The sequence below is a fragment of the Corvus cornix genome, chromosome 12 (assembly GCF_000738735.6).
Source record: "Corvus cornix cornix isolate S_Up_H32 chromosome 12, ASM73873v5, whole genome shotgun sequence".
NCBI classification, from domain to species: domain Eukaryota; kingdom Metazoa; phylum Chordata; class Aves; order Passeriformes; family Corvidae; genus Corvus; species Corvus cornix.
This window is the reverse complement of record NC_046342.1, coordinates 15,721,580-15,740,850: the sequence shown is the minus strand read 5'-3', so window position 1 is coordinate 15,740,850 and position 19,271 is coordinate 15,721,580. Positions and strand designations below refer to the sequence as shown.

Below are 19,271 nucleotides of genomic sequence, written 5' to 3'. Positions count from 1 at the left end.
TCCAGGTGAATACACACAGCAGAGACTTTGTGTATAACCAGCTCCATCAAAACCTACAAGCACAGAGTTAATTTGCATTAGGTTGCAGGTTTTTTTGGTCCTTCCTCCAAATCCTTGTAAGCACTTTTTAAATAAACAAACTGTTTCCTAAAGGAAACAAGGACACGGTGACATTTTGTCACCTCCTTTTATTCTCAGAAGTGGCACATGCCGGGTCCCACAGTGCACATAGCACTGGGTGTTTTGGAGACCACAGGGGTGCTCCTGCAATCCTGCCCTGCAGACAGAACCCTTGGGGAGGACAGTCCGGGTGCAAATGGTGACCAGCAGCCCAGCATGCGTCCAGTGATGGAGCATTTCTCTGGAGAGATGTCTCCTGCCAGAGAATCACCATGGGACTAGCTGTCCCTCTGTGTGTCCAAGTGCTCACACACTTGCCTATACAACTGACTGAATTACATCCCTTTTTTGCCAAAATTCAACGTGTCAGCATAAAGTCAAAACAAAATATGATGAGGTTTTCTGAAAATATCCTCTTTGCTGATCAGCTGCATCCCTGCTGGCATTCACTGTGTAGCCAGCTAACCATTAATCACTACGAAACATTTTCAATATTTTGACACCAAAAAGAAATTGGAAGGAAGGGTATTTTTGGATGGGAATGAAAAGCAGGTTGGAGGAACATCTCCTTTTACCTTAGGGTTTCCCCAGACTGACTGTCAACCATGACCCTGTGGAACTGCCCCCCATGCTCTGTTTTTATCTCATCTGTCACAGGTACAGTAACACTGATCTGAACATTGCATGTCTTTAATCTATTTATTGTACATTCTTTCAGGTTTAAAAAACAGGAAAAAAAAATCCAAATATTTGATGTTATTTACTGCATTCAGTATTACCTACACAGCAAGTCTGCTGACATTCTGCAGTGTGGCTTCTCTTCACTCCTGTCTTGCCCACAGCCCAGTTTTTCTTCTCACTACATGAAGCCTGTGCTTCTGCCCTTGCTGGATGCCTGCCTTGTTTTGCAGCATAAAATAGTAAATTGTATTTTTTTGTTAGATTTCAGAGTGCAAGTATAGCCCCCTTGGTCTCTGCAAAACTCCTGGGAAGAACCTCTAAACATCTATGGTGTTGTTTTCTTAGTGAAAAAAAACCAAACCAAAATAATACAGCAGTAATTCCAGGCACCTGTCATTTTTAGCTGAAAAATTATATAGGAAGCAGCAGCATCTACATTCTTTGACATATTGTAGCATGCCATGAAGTGAGCAAATACAAAGGTAGACATAACTAAAATATGTTGTACAAGCAGGACATTACCCCAACATGGCTGATTTGTATTCTACAGAAAGCTGCATGGAGCAAGACCTAATATTTCAGGAAAAGCCAGCAGAACAAGTGCACGATCCGTACCCTGAGCACAGGGATACTGCAGTAAGCCCTGCCCATAATTCTGCCCAAAACCTGTGGACTCAGCAGAGTCAGGAAGGGCTCTGGCTGGCCCTTCTGCTTCTTCTGATCTGCCAGCACTGCTGATGTCCCTGGCTACGCATTTCCTCCAGGCCTATCACAACTAGATGCTCATGTTTAGGAAGGGAAAGTAAAAAAGTAAGAACACCAGAACAAAAATGCAACAGAATTCAGCAAAATAACATTAATACTTCCTAAAATGGCATAGGTATCCAGCAAACCCACAGGGCTGCACTCAGTAGTGGTGAAGATGCAGGTCATTAAGATACAGGTGATCCTTACAGGGTTTCTCTACTAATGATGCACTATTGAAATTGAAAGAGCACATTTATAACTTTGCATTTTTAGCAGCATTTAGTAATAGAGACCAGTGCGTTATATTTGCTTCTTATCTCATGCTATGCAAAGCAGAGCCTAGCAAATGCTCCACAGTTAGCAATTTATTTGATTTAGGACTGTAGTTTGTCCATGAACAATCTGCTAGTTGAGTGTGGTGATTACACTTTGGTTATTTTAGAACTATTTGGTGAAAAAAAAATTAAACGGGACAGTTTGCTCTGCAGCTACTGCAGTAACATTTCAGACATGCACCACTGAGAGTTTATTAGCTGGGTTGAAACCCTCCAGTCTAAACCAGCAAATTTATTCCTGGAACACTGCTTCCTCACAGGTCACCATCTGTATGGATTAGATCTGAGACCTGGAGTGGTTTATAAACATGAATTTATATTGCTGTTTCTATTAGTTTAATAGTAATCCAATAATAAATTATTCTAATCCTATTTTTCTTTTAAAATGCCAGACTATTTTTCTTTGCAAACATAGACAGGAAAGGAAAAAAAACCCTGAAAATTCCAACTAATTAAAGAGCATTAAACCAGCCGGGCAAAGTTCCTTACAAGGTTTAATATATAAAAGCATTCACAGACAGTTTTTTTTCTCTACCAAATATGCTTATTTTAACAGTTAGGCTGCAATATTTTTTGGCATTTCTGCCCCAGACTTCAACATTGAGTCAGAGCAGCATTTTCACACCATCTCTACTGACTTTTATGGGACTGGGCTTCCTTGCCTCTGATGACCAGGAAAAAGCCACGCTCAGTGCAGGCTGCTCCAGGGAGGAGGGGAAGGACAACCTGGCAATTTCCCTCCGGACTGCCCAGGCTCTGCTCAGCCAGAGCAGCCCCAAGGTGCCAAAACAGCCCGAAGGTGCCAAAACAGCCCGAAGGTGCCGATCGCCCCCAGCTGCTCACACAGCAGCCCGGAGGAGCCGGTCCCATCAAAGCAGAGCCACTCGTTCTGGAAGCCAGTGCGGAGCGGTGGGAAGCTGCCAACACTAACTTCCTAAAGGTTAATACTTACAACTACGTTTTGGCTGATATTTCCAAAGCTGCCTGGAGGGAATGGATGCCCAGTGCCCATTAATTTTAATAGGAGCTGGGCAGGCACAGTCCTTATGAGGGTAGGACTATTTCAGCCTATTACTGGTGGTGACATAAGGTTTGATATTGCAGGAGCCTGATTACCTGCTGGGAGCACTGAAGCTAATGCAGCTCCTATATTTTGGCTTGAAAATTGAATATGCAAAATGCATGAAGTGTGTGGCTATGCTTACCATAAATAATGAGTTTAAAATGAAAGTGGTTCAGATGGAAAGGGTCCAACCCAAAGCTAGCTGCTAATGAGTGTTCCTGACGATTTCAGAAATACAAATTGATAGGATTTAGCACACTCTTGCAGGAAGTTTCACTGAAGACCGGTGAATAAGGGCTGTTACATTCAGAGCTTAAGCTTCTAACCTGGTTTGTCAATTTATTCCTTCTATTAGGAAGTTGTATCAGCTTTCAAAGGGTGCCATTAAACAGTAAAACACAGACTCGGGTGATTTGCAATTATGTTTGAATTTTAGGAATTTCAAAACCTCCCCCATTCATTCTATTTATCCAGCCTGGCTACACAGAACACTTTCAGACCATGTCTATTGTAATCACAGATCATTTCTGATCACAGTTTCCATCCTGCCATGTGTTAATGAGCAGCTCAGCTGGGAAATCTGAGAAGTCAAATGGATACATTTTGCTAGAATCCCCACTTGTGGGCACCAGGGGTCATTGGTAGAATGCAAGCCAGGTAGCAAAACTATAATTTACTTAATTTTTGTTTGAAAATGTTGTGGTTTTTTTCTTCAATGATCACACGGAATTTACAAGGGCTGTTCCAGAGGAGTAGTATAAAAGGATTTTGCAACACTGCCTCATTATTGCTCACCCAGGGAAGTCCAGGACTGGCATCTCTGACAAACAGAATAGATTAAAAATATCTAAGTCAATATTTACAATGGAGAATTAATTGGTTCCACAGCTAAAGCTGATTTATCAGCAGGTTATTGCAAATAAATGAATAAAAAAAGATACCAATGTTGGTCAACCAAACAATAAAAAATGATTGTATCAAATAAAGCCAAACTGTAACTAAAGACTTCAAGAGAGTGTTTTTTTTTTTTCCCCCTCTAACACAAGAATGAAGTTTATGAGTCTGCTCTACAGCATTTTGTCTTGGCTTTCATGTCTGTGATCCACCCATTGCTCACCACTATGCTGCAGTGTTTGTTATTTGAACAAATAACACCAGTTACTTTGCATTCTGTGGGTGTGACAAAAGACACTGGAAGTCTTCAAAATCAGCTGTCATCCCTCGTGGGAAGCTGTTGCCAACCCCCTCTTAGAGCTGGTAGTACTCTTCTTCTAATTTCCAACCTTTAATGATGGGGAGTTGATATCTATTAAACCCCCCACTGTTTTCTTAGCCTTTATCCATCCCTGGTCTGACAGCAGATTCCTGCTCCTCCATCTTTTGCTCTGCTGCCCTACAACTCTTCTCTCTCAACAGAGGCTGCCTATTCTCCTGAGCAGCCAAAGCCTCTCTCCACATCTGGCCCCATGAGTAAATTCACCCCTTTTTTTGAAGCAGAGTGGCTGGAACTGCACATATATCCCAGGAAAGGACCAGTCCTTGTACTAGAGGGAAGCACTACACTTCTCCACCTCTGCCACAAACACCTCAACTGATTCCCTGCCTGACATTCAGATCCCCCAAATTCATCACAATGCACAGACAAACCAGAGAAATTAATAGTGCCAGTGCAATGATGAGGCTGGGCCTCTGCTACTGAGCTGAATCCCAGAGGATACACAACCTGTCCAAAACCATACAGATTTTCTCCTCTGCTGCTCTGTTCCTGTGCTCTGTGGCGTAAAGCAGTGGTCACTGTCCTGCCCCCCATCCTGCTCCGAGCAATGGTACCTGTGCCCTTGGGTAACTGATGTGGTGCAGGTGTTCACTGCACTAATGGACTTGGGTTTTTTATATAGCAGGGACCACAGGTGCTCTTGTTTTAAAAAGTGTTCATCCAGTTGACAATTCTCAAGTGAAGGAAAGCAAACTTCTAAAGGAAATAGAGTTCATTTGTTATTTGCATAACTATATTACACACAACCGTATTTGATGGTATTTCGTGAGGGGTCTGGAGAAAAATGAGAGGGAATTTTGTAATAAGAAGACCAATAGAGAGAGATGTTTTCTACTCTCATTTGAGTTAATGGGAGATTTCCCTGTGTCCTCAGTTAAGACAGTGTCATTTGCTTCTCCATTTCATTCCTGAGTGATGGTTTGTGCTGATGTTTCACCTTGCTGTTCCTCAGTTCTGGGCACATTTGGAAGAGAAAAAAAGTGTACTGACCATGCACATGCATCTTTAAAACTCTGCTGTGCGCTTGCTGCCTAGGAATTGTAATCAAGAGGAAATTATTACACAAACCCACATATTAAAAGCAATCCATCTGCCTGCGGAATAGTTTTTATGTACTAATGACATAGAGCAGAATGCTTAAATTGTGGAGCACAGCTCCTTTCCCCACTGCTGTCTTTTGCATGATCGTTTCAAAAGGGAGAGGCAGCACTTTTTAAATACTATTGAAATTTGCCATCCTCCATCTTGCTTAACCTTGAGCAATTATTGTAGCAAACTGAATGGTCTAGGAAAACAGCTCCCAAAGAGGAATAATGCTTTCTTTGATATACAGGATTAGTAAACTGCTTTTTGACACCTACATATAGAGACCTGTTCCAAAATCTGAAGGCTATTTACATGCTGAGTAGCACACTTCCTCAGCACAACGTCTAAGATTTGATATAAATCCCTCGCTTGCAACGTCCTTACTCGATTCCTAAACTTAAGACAATTCTGCAATATTAGTGCATAAAAATCTCCCAAAGCAGACTACAGACTGAGAAACTGCTGAGGGCCTTGGGTCCTACAGTGACCTGGTTGTATTCTGAGAGGAGGAACCATAAATGTGTCTGTGATCAATTGTATGGATAACTGATCCTCTGAAACCAATTAAACACTTGTTGAAGCGCCTGCCTCCAGTTGCAGTTGCCAGATTAATTTGCATAGTTCAACACAACAGACACTCTCAGTGCTAAATTAGTGACTCCTATGTGAACTCTCTTCATCAGTAAAAGGATAAATTATTTGTTTGCTTCCTTCAAAGATTTGGTCACTGCCTCTTTAAAATTTCAGTGTGTAATAGCTTCAGGTTGTTGTTTATTAATTTAAAGAGAGTGCACTGTGGAGAAGCATTTTTCATTTTTACTTAATCATCCACTTCTTTCATGTTCAAACCCTAATCCTACAAACCACATTCAAGCCTTGTGATCTAGCTCCATGTTTATAGACAGAAGGTAGCTTTGAAAGAAAAGAAAAACCTTCCTGCTCTGCAATACTCCAATCATGTATTTTCTATAGTGTATTAGAGACACCTATAGAAACACAGCATTTCACAATGTACCAAAACCACAGATTTTGATGCAGAAAAGATGTATGGCATGAGCTTATGCAGAATTAGCCTCTCGGTCATATGGTGATCCTTGGCAGGGACAAACTATCATCAGAACTCCTGCCAGGATTTGGTGCCAGAGGATACAGCACACATGCTACCCCAACCCTAATGTTTCCCTGAGCTCCCCTTGGCCACCAATTAGCTGGACACTGGTCCCACACATTCCCTGAGGACTTTGAGCATGGATTAATAGCCAGTCACCATCCTGCTCCTTTTCCTAAACTCAGCAAACTGTGCACAAATTAGCAAGGCTCTCGGGTTCAAGAGCCAATTTACACCAGCTGAAAATCTGCCTCTGGGTGTCAAACTGCTTTCTGAGAGCATTTTGAACACTGCACTTGGGCTGTGCACATGTGCTTTGCCACACAAGGAAAAGATGAACCTAGTGCTTGTTTAAAGGCAGGGTGTAAAGGTTTAACCCTTTCACTCCTAAGACACCACACATGGTCCATCAGCTGGAACATCTCCACACAGGTGCAATAAACAGCAGCAAACCTCTTTGTCTTGCTGCCATGCAGGGCAGATACCCACCAGACTGTACCTTCCTGGCATTTGAAAATCTCTCCCTCAGCATTGCTGGGTGAAGGGCTGTTGTGAGAAGCCTTCCTTAGCATTGCTGTAGCTTTTTTTGCCCCTAGATCTACCCTCTGTAGATTTGCACATAGGTCACGGGGCTGTCTCTTGTTCTGGGCTCACCAAAGCAGATCTATATCTGCAAAGCAGTGAAACGCCTTGTCCTGGTTTTCTCCATGCTCTCCAGGCAGCATGACTAGTCCTTAACCAGAACTCATGGTCCTACCTGTGACTTCATCCCTGCGAGGGAATTTTCTTTTCTTTTTTAGGCTCTCTTTTTCCTTCCAGCTTGTGCTTCTTTTTCCCTGTGATGCCTGGCACGCTGGCATGGCTGGCTGCCCTCCCTGCCTCCAAACTCTCTTCCCAGGCTCTTTCCAGTGCTGTGATTAGCACTTAATGCTACCTATCAGAGGAGAAAACTCCTACTGTTTTTCCATTTAGCCTCTAGCGGGTTTATTTCAAGTACTTGAGCGAAAGTTTACTTTCCTCTGTATGGAGGTGAAGTAATTATATGTTCCTGTGTGTCTTCACACTGCTCCAGAGCCATGCCATTCCCTAATTTCACCATAGGGATGCTGTTTGTGCACCTTGGTTGGCTGGGAGGGCTCTGCTTCGTGTCAGCACTGAAGTCTGTCAGCTGGAAAAGTGACCCCCCCCCTCACACAGATGGAGATAGTGCTATGACTTATGGCTTTTTTTACCCCTCTTAAGTAGAAAAAGAAAATGTTTTTCTTGTGGAAATTGGGATTTAAGTGAGCTCTCTGCACTTCGTCAGGGGTGGATTAGTCAGCTGTTCTATGAGCTTGATGTTAAAAGGGTGGTTGCTTTGCTGCACAGGGAACTGCAATGTCACTGGGAAATGAAAGAAATATAAGACATAGGTAGGGAGAAAACTTATAGATGCGATGAAGAGGTACTCACACAAACCCACAGTCAGACACTCTCATTAGCTGCACCATCTTCACACCAGAAAGACAGGAGCATCCATTTCCCTCTCCCCAGAGCCTGGTGCAGTTTGCATGCAGGAGATGGGGGAGCGCCTGCCTGGGAACCCCTCAGTGCAGACTGGCTCAGGTCAGCTGCAGATTTGCCCCTTGAATGTCCTGCCTCTGTGTACCTTAAGCACAGTAAAACATCCCTGTGTGTCTGAGCAGCTCTGGGTGCTGTAAGGCACCACCCGTGGCAGGGTGGCTCTGCAGCGTGCACAGAAAGACACACACAGATATGCATAGATGTGTATCCATATGCCCACACAGAGACTTGTGTGCACATCCACTTGCTCAGGGAGAAGCACAGCCTCTCTGCTCTCCTCAGGCTGCTCACTGATGCTCTGGGTCCAGGAGATGATGCTGTGCTCTGACAGGAAATCTCACCCACCATTGGCAGGGTCAGGCACATGCCTCCCCTCTGCTCCCTTCAGCCTCTGTGCTGCAATGGGAAGGCAAACTGGTAATGAGAGATTCTGTGCCTGGGTAAATGAATTAATTACGCTGCATAGCCACCGCCAGCTTTGCTTTTGCTCGCTCTGAAGTCAGCACCTCTCAGGTTCTGGCTGCAGATTCAGGGTGGCTGCAAGGGTGTTTCAAGAAGACATGATCTGGACAAAAGAAAAGCCTAAAATATTTCAGTAAAGTTAGGCTTCTCTCCCCATCTCTCCTTTTTTTAATAGCACATGCGATATTCTGTGAATTTTTTGAGCTCACTAAATGGATGTCAGTGGGGAAGAAAGACATTTCTTTCCTCCTTACAAATGAAGTCATCTGAATTCACCAAATAAAAATAAATACGAGCTTACTGCTTGGTTCCAGTGGTGCTGCAGAAGGACAGGGCTATAGATTTTCCCAGGAGTGTGGAATAATTCACCAAGGCTGCTCGTTATTCATATAGACAGTGAATTAATAATATGGGACCCTGAGATCTCTTCTTATCTAGGCCGAAGCACAGCTAGAGGGATGAGAAGCTGACTCCTTGGATTTCAAAAAGCATTTTTCCCCCTTTCTTCAAGAAATAAGAATTGATTGAAAGTAATTTCACAGAGTGGGAGAAAAAAGGCTTTCTGGTGATACCACCTAAAATACACATTAGATAAATAGAAAACTATTGGCTTTGTGACTGTGAACTGTTTTCACTTGATGTAAGTGCTGATAGATACAGGATTATCTCTAACAAAGCATTTACTAAGGACCTGACCCAAAGTCAATAGGAGTCTTTCATTTGACTCTACAAGGCTTGAATCCTGCTTTGACTCCAGGGAGAGCCAGGAAGTGTCTGTGTATCCCTGGCCCACCTCTCAGCTGGTGCAAGCTGGGGCAGCACCAGTGCTGTGGGAGGATGCTGAGGGCTGAGGACCAGCACAAGGGGCTGTGCTATACCTCTGTAGTGAAGGAACACGGAACTCCTGAATTATGGATTCTTGCTCCACAGTAGGTATCTCACCCGTAATTTAAAAGTTAAAATAAATTAGCTGATGTCCACAGGGTGGCTGCACTTACTGTCTGCCTAAGGAGTGACAGACCAGATGTAACCCTTTCATTTGTAGGTCCTGGGTGAGAGAGAGGAGGGCAAACAGCAGCAAATGGAGCATGTGCTCTGAATGCTGTCCTCTCTCTGCTCCACCTAGTGCACATGGAAAAATAAGGATGACCAGCACCAATCATCCAGTAGAATGACTGGAGAGGTGTGAGGTGCTGGCCCAGAGAGGCATTAAAACTCAGGGTTCTCCCACTGGTCAGTAAGACTTGTGTTTGGTTTGGTAGTGCTGTCCTGATGAAGTGGGATGTAAATTCACAGGGCCACATGGTGGCTAGTGATCCTCAAACTATTAGAAATCTGAAGTATATGCCTGTGTGTTAATATTTCATACATTGTGGAATGATCGGAAACCTGAGGGGATCCAAAGCCAGTCTGTGAGAAAGGGAAATACTGGTTTGATTTAATTTTATTTTTCTGTATCAGTGAATGATTTCTCTTTCTTCTGATGCATGACTGGTATAAAATAGGACAAGAGCAGACCATGGAGACGAAACCACTAATCCTGCTGCCTGACAGTCAATGCTTCAAATCCTGTGTTGCAGAAAACGTGGAATGGGATCACCTCAGGTGTCTGCAGAGGCCTTTCTTACAGGTACAACTTGGAGAGATACTGCACAGCATTTCAGTAGCACCTTCCTTTTTCCTCATTGGTTTTAACTAGTGTTAAACCCACCTCATTTCCTAAAAGCACTGGCAACATGCACAACCTGCATGAAAGTCCCTTTGTGGCTGATTTCAAAAGCCAGTGCAGGTGCTTTTCTGTTATTCCATACTCTGTGGTCCAACAAATTTCACAGATAATTATGCAAGAAATATGAGGTTGCCTGTGAAAGAGTTTAAAATAGCCTGGAAGAAGATTGAAGGGAAGGGAACAGAAAAATGAAACATTAAAAAAAAGTGTGTGTGAGAGCATTGACTGTAACACAGTAAACTCCAGTATGGATGAACAAATTATATATTAGTCATAAGCCTTGAAGAACACACAGACATAACCACCTACTGACTGTACAGCATGGTTCAATACCACTTTAAAGGATATGGTACAAAGCACAGTATTCCCAGTATAAAAGTGACAGTATCAAAATTATAAGGATCTTTTTTTATAGTAATGATATGACAAAGGAATAAAACCTCAGCCCACAGGAGCAATCGTGCCAGCAACAGCGATTTGTGCTGAGGCACCTGAGGGCCTTCATGAGCCCACTGGAGATGCTGGACATTGCTTTCCCCAGAAAAAGGGATCCTCTCAAACTCCTGTAACGCATAATGAAGGAAATCCACCTGGAACATGCTCTGGAGAGATATTTGGGCAAATGAGGACTATAATAACATCCATGGCAGAGAGCTGAGCAGCCTAATGCCCGTGGTATCTGCTGTGGCCAAGTGGCAGGCAAGATAAATTGTAGAGAGGGAAGGGAGTATTTCAAACCATCCTTCAAACAAAAAGGACCTTGAAGTAGTGCAGGGAATCATGAAAATAAATTTGTAACAGAATAGGCAAAGAAACAGAAACTGGTGTCTGTGTTTCATGGCAAAGTTTGGCTTTTGTATTGCTCCCACTGGTGCTACTGTATAATTCACTGGTGATTGAGGCAGCTTTTAGGACAGTGTCTACTGAATGAGCCACAAGGAATCATTTATAACTTCTGAGGCTGCCACAGCCTGGCCTCACTGTACTTTATTAAGATGAGACCCCAAAGAAAAAGTTCGCTGGACTTGGCAGGAAGTGATACTTGGGAATACACATCAACTTCATCCCTTTCATAGTACAAAAAACACAACCTCGGCCTGAATTTTGGCCCATGCAGGAGGAGGACTGCAGGCCAAGCCCTGTGTACTGGGAGGGTGTGCTACCCATGATCAGATCTCACAACAAAAGAGACAAAAGGACCATTCACCATCCCTGATACGTATTAGAAATGTTAAGACGACTCCTATGTATAATTGTATTCTCTTAAAGAGGAAACAAAACCAGCTCTCCACACAGTCCCAGCCACACAGCCCAGTTGTGTCCTGCAGCAATTGCTGGTAGGAGTGGAAGGCAATGCAATCTCTCCTCTGCAACTGGACTCAAACTGTCAAAGCAGCAGCCTTGATGAGGTGTTTTCTGATGAAATTTAACTGGGAAACACCAAAAGCTTGATCCCAATACCATTAAGTCACAGTTTGGCAGGGCAGTACTGAGGTTCAGCCTGTTTTGTACACACTACTACATAGCCATGGGGTGGAGATGGCTCAAGGTGCTAATCAACCAGCAGCCAAACTGCTCACAGGGGTCTCCCAGTCCCTGTCACCTCTCAGAGGTGATGTCTCTGTTTGGGTGTGAGTATATTGCTGTACCTGAACACCTGTGGATATTTAATTAGGACCCAAGCAAGCTTTCTTAGTGACACATTATGTCTTGAAATCATATATATTTACACAGTATAAAGAAAACCTAGTGTGAGATTTACTGGTCTTAATCCTTTCAATATTATAGATGAAGAAGGCAGAAAGTTGCAGGTGACATTTTGAAACATCCTCATGTACAAAATAAACAGCACATCCCAAATCTTTGTGTGAGTTAAAGCACTGACGTCAGTGGGACTCCCATGGGAAGTTTTGGGAGTTTGTCTTAACAAGAACAGAACCACCAAACAGGAAAAAGTTTTGCCTTAAACCAGGTCAGTATGTCAAAATTCACAAAGCAAAGCCCGGGATTAAACAAAGGCCAAAGCAAATGTCCCTTGGATTAATTTTTACCAGCAGCACATTGGGCTTTTGAACCGTTCTCCAGCCATCTACAAAAGCAGCTATGGGCTGACTACAACAACTGAAGTTGAAAGGGGAAGACATTCCTTTGTAGTTCACGTTTGCTGGCTTTGAAGTCACAGTGAGTCTTACCAGTGACTTCAATGGGACTTGCCTTACACTTTCGTATTAGCCATTGTTTTATCCTAACTCCTTTCAAAATTCCAGACAATAACATTTCTCTTTATTGTAATCCTGACAGAGCAATTAGGCTCCAGTCCACACCTGCACCCGGCTTTTTTCTTAACACAGCACTCTTTGAGCTTCTCTTCTCTGAACAGAGTTATGAGAGCTGAATTAATGGTGTCTCTCTGCTCTATCTGCTGCCTCTGTATTTCATGACCTGATGAAGAACATGAAATTCTTCAAGGCTAGTACAGCTGATCTTTGGTTATGACCAACTGTAGTTTTCACCTACCATTTTATGACTGTGCTTAGCAGAAAAAGAAAAGCTTCTTTTTATCAGGGTAATTAAGCAATAACAGAATGACAGGATGTGGACTAAAGTGCAGTCATTCACAGGTGCATTCATAGCATGGTTTTAATCATGAGTTCAGAAGCTGAATTGCATTCCCAGTGTAACAAGCTATGAAACACTGTTTCATAATTTAGAAATTTGAATGAGTTTTTTAAATAATAAAACATTTTCTTTTGTATCTTTAATATATAAAATAGATATCCACATGCCAGAAATACCTGCTGAGAAAATGCGAGATTCTCATTCCTCTAAGGCACTCCCTAATCATTCACCTTTTTGGTGTCAAATATGCAAGGCTGAGTTTTGTCTGCACAATCCTCCATTCCACAATACCCAGCAATATTCCTGTCTAACTACAACTCCTGTCTGAGCTACACTGGACCACTCCCTGCTCCATTCTAATCCCTTTGCAGCCTGGGACTGAGGAAAGGTATCCAGAAGAGAACATTTTTCCCAATATTTGCTTGTAGAACTCCCCACTCTCACTTGCTTGGGGTGAAGCTGAGTGCCAAACGCAGACCCAAAGAGGAAATGTTGAGTGCTTCCAAAGTGGACAGAGACACCATCACCCCTGGGATTATAGCATGGAAAGAGTGAGGAGAGCCCAGTGCAGAGCCTACAGAGCTGCACAAAACCAACCCGTGGCTCTCTGAAGCACCTGTGGGTTGGTACAAACAACAGCACACGACATCCACCCAAAAGAGCAGCGAGGGATTTTTACAAGATACTCCATTTCACAAAGCTGCTGCACTGAGGGTTTCAGCAGCACAGAGCAGCTTGTTTGGGAAGGGTAACTAATGGGATTAGTACCACTTACTCCCCATCTTCTTATGTGATTTATATTTTGCTAAGCCCTTCCCAGCCACGACTCTCTCCCCAGTTGCTGTGTGGTTTCCTCTTGCAGTGCTGGCAGGGGAGCCCCAGAGAGGAAAACACCCTGTGGAGCTAAACCTGATATGAAAACCAGACACAAATAACACGGTGCTTTTTCTTCAGGAAAAAAAAAAAAAAACAACAAAACCAACAAACAAAACAAAGAAACAAACCAAAAAAATCCCCGTGACAAGCAACAGCAGTGGTGATTTCAAAAGACAAAGATTTTTTCCAGCTTTCTGCAATGTTTGTTTCAGGACTAGAATACAAGATTTATTTATTTATGTTATCTTGCCACTGACTTTCCAAATGTCTAATTAAATCAAAATGAATGGCAGCTGTCCTTTGAAATATTTATGAATCAAAACTAATGTGGCACCGATGGGGCTCCATGAAGTGATGCAAGGGATAATTCTGTCCAGTTATTTATCAATAATAAATCTCTTATACTCATCAAAGCATCTATCCTGGGCACTATGGTCACAGTTTTCAGGTAAATCTTAACATGACCCATGTGCACAGAACTATGCACTAAAGTAGCAAGAAGGTGGTCTAAATATATACTTATGCTTACAGATTTCTCTGTTGTGTTAAATGAAGAACACAGCGAAATTCCTATGCACAATCTATAGACTTAGAGCTTTCTACTGGATGGTACACAAACAGAAACATATACACAGGAGGAGCTACTTGCCATCAACACAGGAAGGTCTGTTTCTTGTAGTCCCAGCCACTTTCCCAGGTAGACAGGAGCATTTTACTGTTTGTGATCTTTCCTCAATTCGATTCTTATTACAGCATCTGTGTGCTGCTATAACTTCACACGTTCCTCCTTCTGGCAAAAAAAAAAAGAAAAAAAAAAAGAAAAAAGAGAATATTGACACTCTGATTAGGAAGAGCAGCAGTGGCTAATCAAAGCACCCAGGCGTGCTCCTGTCTGTGCCTCTGCCCAGCTTCTGTAAAGGTGGGATTACAGTGTTATTTCTATCTTTTTGTGTGCTCCCGAATAAGCTGAATAATAATAGGTGCTGCTATACTACATTTTTAATAGAAAATGCAGATAAGTGTCCCTTGCCTTTCTTATATTAAAAGTTTCTATGACATACACATAATTTTTGGCCTAAAAATGATGGTGTCAAGGTCTGGGCCTGAATAAAAGTAGAAAAAATACTACAGAAAATGTGCAACAACTGTTGGATGGTTTTATGCTTGTAATATTGGAGGCCTCTTCCCCAAATATATTCTCATACAAGGACAGAGACTAAGGGAATCCATCTGGAAATAAGATATTTCTTCAAATATTTGATTCTGTGCTGGTACTCAGCCCTTAGGGAATGACAGTGAGTCTCTCCAAATTACAGGGTGGCCCAACAGCACTTTCCTTTGCTCCCCCACTCACTAAGTTGGCAATTTCAAGGCAGGAAACATTCCCTTTTTGTGTGAGATCACCAGGCATAATTTATCTCCTCCCTAATTGTTCTTTATGAACATTTGCAATGGTTTTATTAGAAGGAGAACACAGCGGAGTGATAGACAGATAGATGGTGGCTTTGGGCTTATGAGTACTTGGTGTTTGTGGCATATACTGAGCACAGAAATGAAGTCTCAGGTGTGCCATTCCCCTTCACCTCAGCACTGCAGTACAAGGAGACAAACACCACAGTGGGCTAATGCACTGCCCAGGTAATTTCTCCATTCCTCTTCACACTGCATTTAGTTCATAACCACTGAGTGTTTAATAGTGTCAGGCTGTTCCCACAGATATTTGGCTACTTTCTGAAATTGCAGCATAAATTTGGCAGGGTTTGTTTCAACTTAGTACAAAACCTCATGTGCTGCCCTCTAAAGGGCAGGATGTGCAAGATTTTCTAGAAGAGCATTATTTCTTCATGCCAATAAGAATTGCTAAGTGCACAGCACTTTTACTACAGCATAAACCACATTACTCATGTCTTTGGCTTTCACTCTTTTTGAAAGAATAGTGAGAGCTTTTGACTCTGTAGTGCTGTGCAGCCAGGTAGGAGAATAAGAAGTGTGGGGATGCTGATCCACATCTGGCTGTGAGCAAGGGGTTTTGGTAGGTCTGGGACTCCAGTGGCATCTCCCTGCTCAGGAGCGAGTCCTGATACCTGGTGTTTCTAAAAATGTGGTATTTTTAGTGAAGCAGTGGGCAGGTAGGCAGGGAGGAATCTCCCTTGCCTGATGTTGGTCATATGGTGGTGTCATATGGTGGAGTTTGAAAGCATGAGATTAACTCTGTAGTAAATACTGAAGTCATCTGGAGAGACATGCTGCTGCATCTCAGTTATTAGGTGCATTTGGCCTGCTGACACAAGCTTTTTGAAAGCCAATAGGTGTCAGAGAAGAGAGATCCCAACAATTCAGAGAGCCATCCTCTGACAAACAGTCTTTGAAGTGTCTCTGAGGAGTAAGAGAAATTGTGATAATCAACTCAGCCCCAAATGCTTGCATTTTCTATGAAGTAATCCTTCACACAAACTCCCTGTTCCCCTATCCAAATCATACTGAAAGCAATGAAAAGATTCTCATTGGTTCAATCCATCTTATGGTCATGCCCTAGGAGAAGAGAGATTTGTGATTTTATTGATTGCAACTTCAACAATAAAGATAATGTACACAGTAATAAGCATTTCTAATTTTAGACTACATAGACTGTGTGGTAAATATCTGTGAGTAACCTAAATGCTTAATTTTCTCTATGAATTTGCTGTATGAGTACTAAGAACCACATGAGCTAGTCTTGGTTATTTGGTTATCTATTCAAGATAACGGCGTTGTGCTGGAGAAGCTTTATAACACCTTTAATTGCTATGTGAAACTCAAGTTGCTGGAGCAGTAAAGAATTTAGCTCAAAGTGTGTAGTTGTTTAGGAGGGACAAAACATAGTGAAACTATAAAAGCAATGAAAAACCATTTTTTTAAACTGCTAGGCAGTTAAATACTTTAATTGGAAGTTTTATCTACATAGGCTATAAAAGTATGCAAATAATAATAATTATAATAATAGAAAGACCCTTTCCAGTGCTGACAGAGAAGAGAAAATCCACCTCACGTGGAGAAAGTTCTGCATGTTATACACCCTGTTTTCCTGAAAAATCTGTTAAGTGGGATCAGATCTTTCCACTAAAACATGTTTAGCCTATGGATACCTACTGGGTACATTGCATGCCATGTGTTTTGCTGGTATGGATTTTACCAGCCATGCATGTACATGTGAGACTTTTAAAAAGCCATATACAAAATGGGAAGAGACACAGATATAAATGGACACAGAGAGAACAGGAAGAACACCGCATTGAAAAAGTGTACTCCTTATTACATCATTCACAGAAACATTTATACCACAAATATATTGAGAGTGGGAGGTTCTATTTAAATCTATTTCAGTTGCATAAATGAGGAAATTAATCGAGTGGGGAGAGGAACATGAATCCATCTTCACTTTCCATTGAAAACCACTCAATGTATTCAGGTGGATATGCAAAATACCTTTGTATTCTGTGTTTTTTATTTTTCATTTCCAGCTTTCTTCTTTTGGGGGGGGGGGGGGGGGTGGGGCTGGAGACCAGCAAGAAATGCTCTAATTCAATATCTGATGACTTTCCTGAGCCATTTTTTTTCTCAATGGTTCACCTGGATTATGGGAAGACCTGGTGAGATATTACATGGCGGGAGTCCTGAAAAAAGATGTGAATTATAGACCTGATAGGCTGTGAGTGCAGCAAGAGCTTGAATCCTTGTCATAAACCCCGCAAATGTCTCTGTTTTTGGAAGTTTATGGTCTATTGAGCTACAGTAGCTTCTGGCTTTGATTCCACAATAACAGCCTCATCCACCTCGTTCAAGTCAATAGGGGATTTGCCATTGCACTTAAAACAAGAGGAAAGGGCCCTAAAATCCTCAAAGTAAGTGTCTTCTGAATGGTATGTTGACAGTTACATTTCATGAAATGGCTGTTTTATCCACCTGGCTTTTTTTTTTTTTTTTTTTTTTTTTATAATTCCCGTCTGCCCCAAGAAAATCAGAAGATTAGAAATGGAGTTGGAACTTGCAGGTCAGGAAGAGCATTGATCTTCCTTCAAGAAACTTGAGAGACGAATGAAAATCTCCTATCATGATTTAGATCTCCTTCACACCAAACATTAGCAAGACTTGATAGTGAGAACAGCTGATCCTTCCTGAGCACTCAGTTCATGGGGGGCCCTCAACTTTGCATGAAAGAAACGTGATGCCTACCAAAGCAAGAGGGACAGAACTGGCTGCCAGGGAGGATTCTGAGCTGTTGAAGATGGTAACTGTGTCATTGCAACTCAGCTCATTCCCTAGGCTTCCAGAAATCCTTGTTCTGCATAGACTTAAAATAGAAAACTGTAGAAATAATACATAATTCTTACTGTAAAACAGGGGCAACTGTTTGTTATGCCTGAAAATGATTTAGTTCCAATTGGAGGACACTAAACTCCTGAAATAATGCTCATTTTTGTCCCTGTTATAAAGCCACCTTGAGTTTACACACCGCTGAGTGAAATATTTTATCATGAGCATGAGCCTGCTGTGGGAGGCTGTGATTTAAAATATCTAATCACCTATAGGGTCTGACTGCATGCCTGGCAGAAGCCAAAAAGTCATCTTCTAGTCATCTCTGTTTTTTATATCTCTAGCTAGGAGGCAATAATAAAAGCATATTTTGCGCTTCAAAATTATAACTTGCCTCTGCATTCCAGCCAAGCCTGAACTTATCAGTAAACAAACATAAAAAAGGCAAACAGCACTACTGATTTGTGTTATACATTGTGGAAGTCATTAACTATGACTCAGGTAGCAAAACTTATACGTTCTCTCTTTGACAGTGATGACAATTTAATAGTATTTGACTCTGCTGAGTTACATGGAGCGTCCTGCAGCAATGAGAGGGGTTGTTTATCAAAATGATAAACATGTTTTCATTTCCTCCTTGGCTGCATGTATGTGATCAGAAGTCCAAGGCCATCAAGAATTCACTTATTCTGGCCACCAGACAGACATTAAGCTATTCAGGACCATCTGTGCTTGAAAGGAGTTCCACTTAATGGACCTTCCTAGGGCAGGTCAATCATAATGAATGCATGTGTGCATGAATGCATGAGCAGAGCAGCTTTGGTGAGACTTCTCGGGCTGCTTGGCGGTGGCACTGACAGATAAGATGTGCCTTTCTTTTTGGGGTCATATGCCCAGTGATTTTAGAATTCAGACCCTCTGTTACATTTGCTTCTAGCTCATTGCAAATGCACCTCACAGCCTAATCCAGACGAAGGTTGTTGTAAGAACTTGCTCGTGCTACTTGCAAAAAAACTAGCGATGCCCAAACAACATCATGGGCTTTGCTGGCCAAAGTCTGCCTCTGTTACACCATTAGTAATTCACCATGGGAATACAAGCAAAAGAAATCGAATGGACCAATTTTATCCACACTTCCAGACAGTTCATTAGGACTATAGCTGGTTTATGGTAGCTCTATTTATTTGTACAGCTTCAAGTAGCCAGTCTAAGTGCCAGTGCTATCATCCTGCTAAGGTCATATACCCATATGTTATTCTGAAAATGCTTAAGGATATGCACATGCTGCTGCTAGACCTAGGAGAACAGAGAAA

At 42.2% G+C, this 19,271-nt stretch overlaps 1 protein-coding gene across 1 annotated transcript in view; it reads right to left on the bottom strand.

The window, feature by feature from the left end:
- The window catches only part of TAFA1 (TAFA chemokine like family member 1), a 224,513-nt gene that overhangs the window by 39,205 nt on the left and 166,037 nt on the right, over positions 1 to 19,271 (bottom strand). The window contains exon 3 of the mRNA XM_010390208.4: positions 14,315 to 14,455. Coding sequence (XP_010388510.1) covers positions 14,315 to 14,455 — 141 coding nt within the window. The remainder of the gene's footprint in view (positions 1 to 14,314; positions 14,456 to 19,271) is intronic.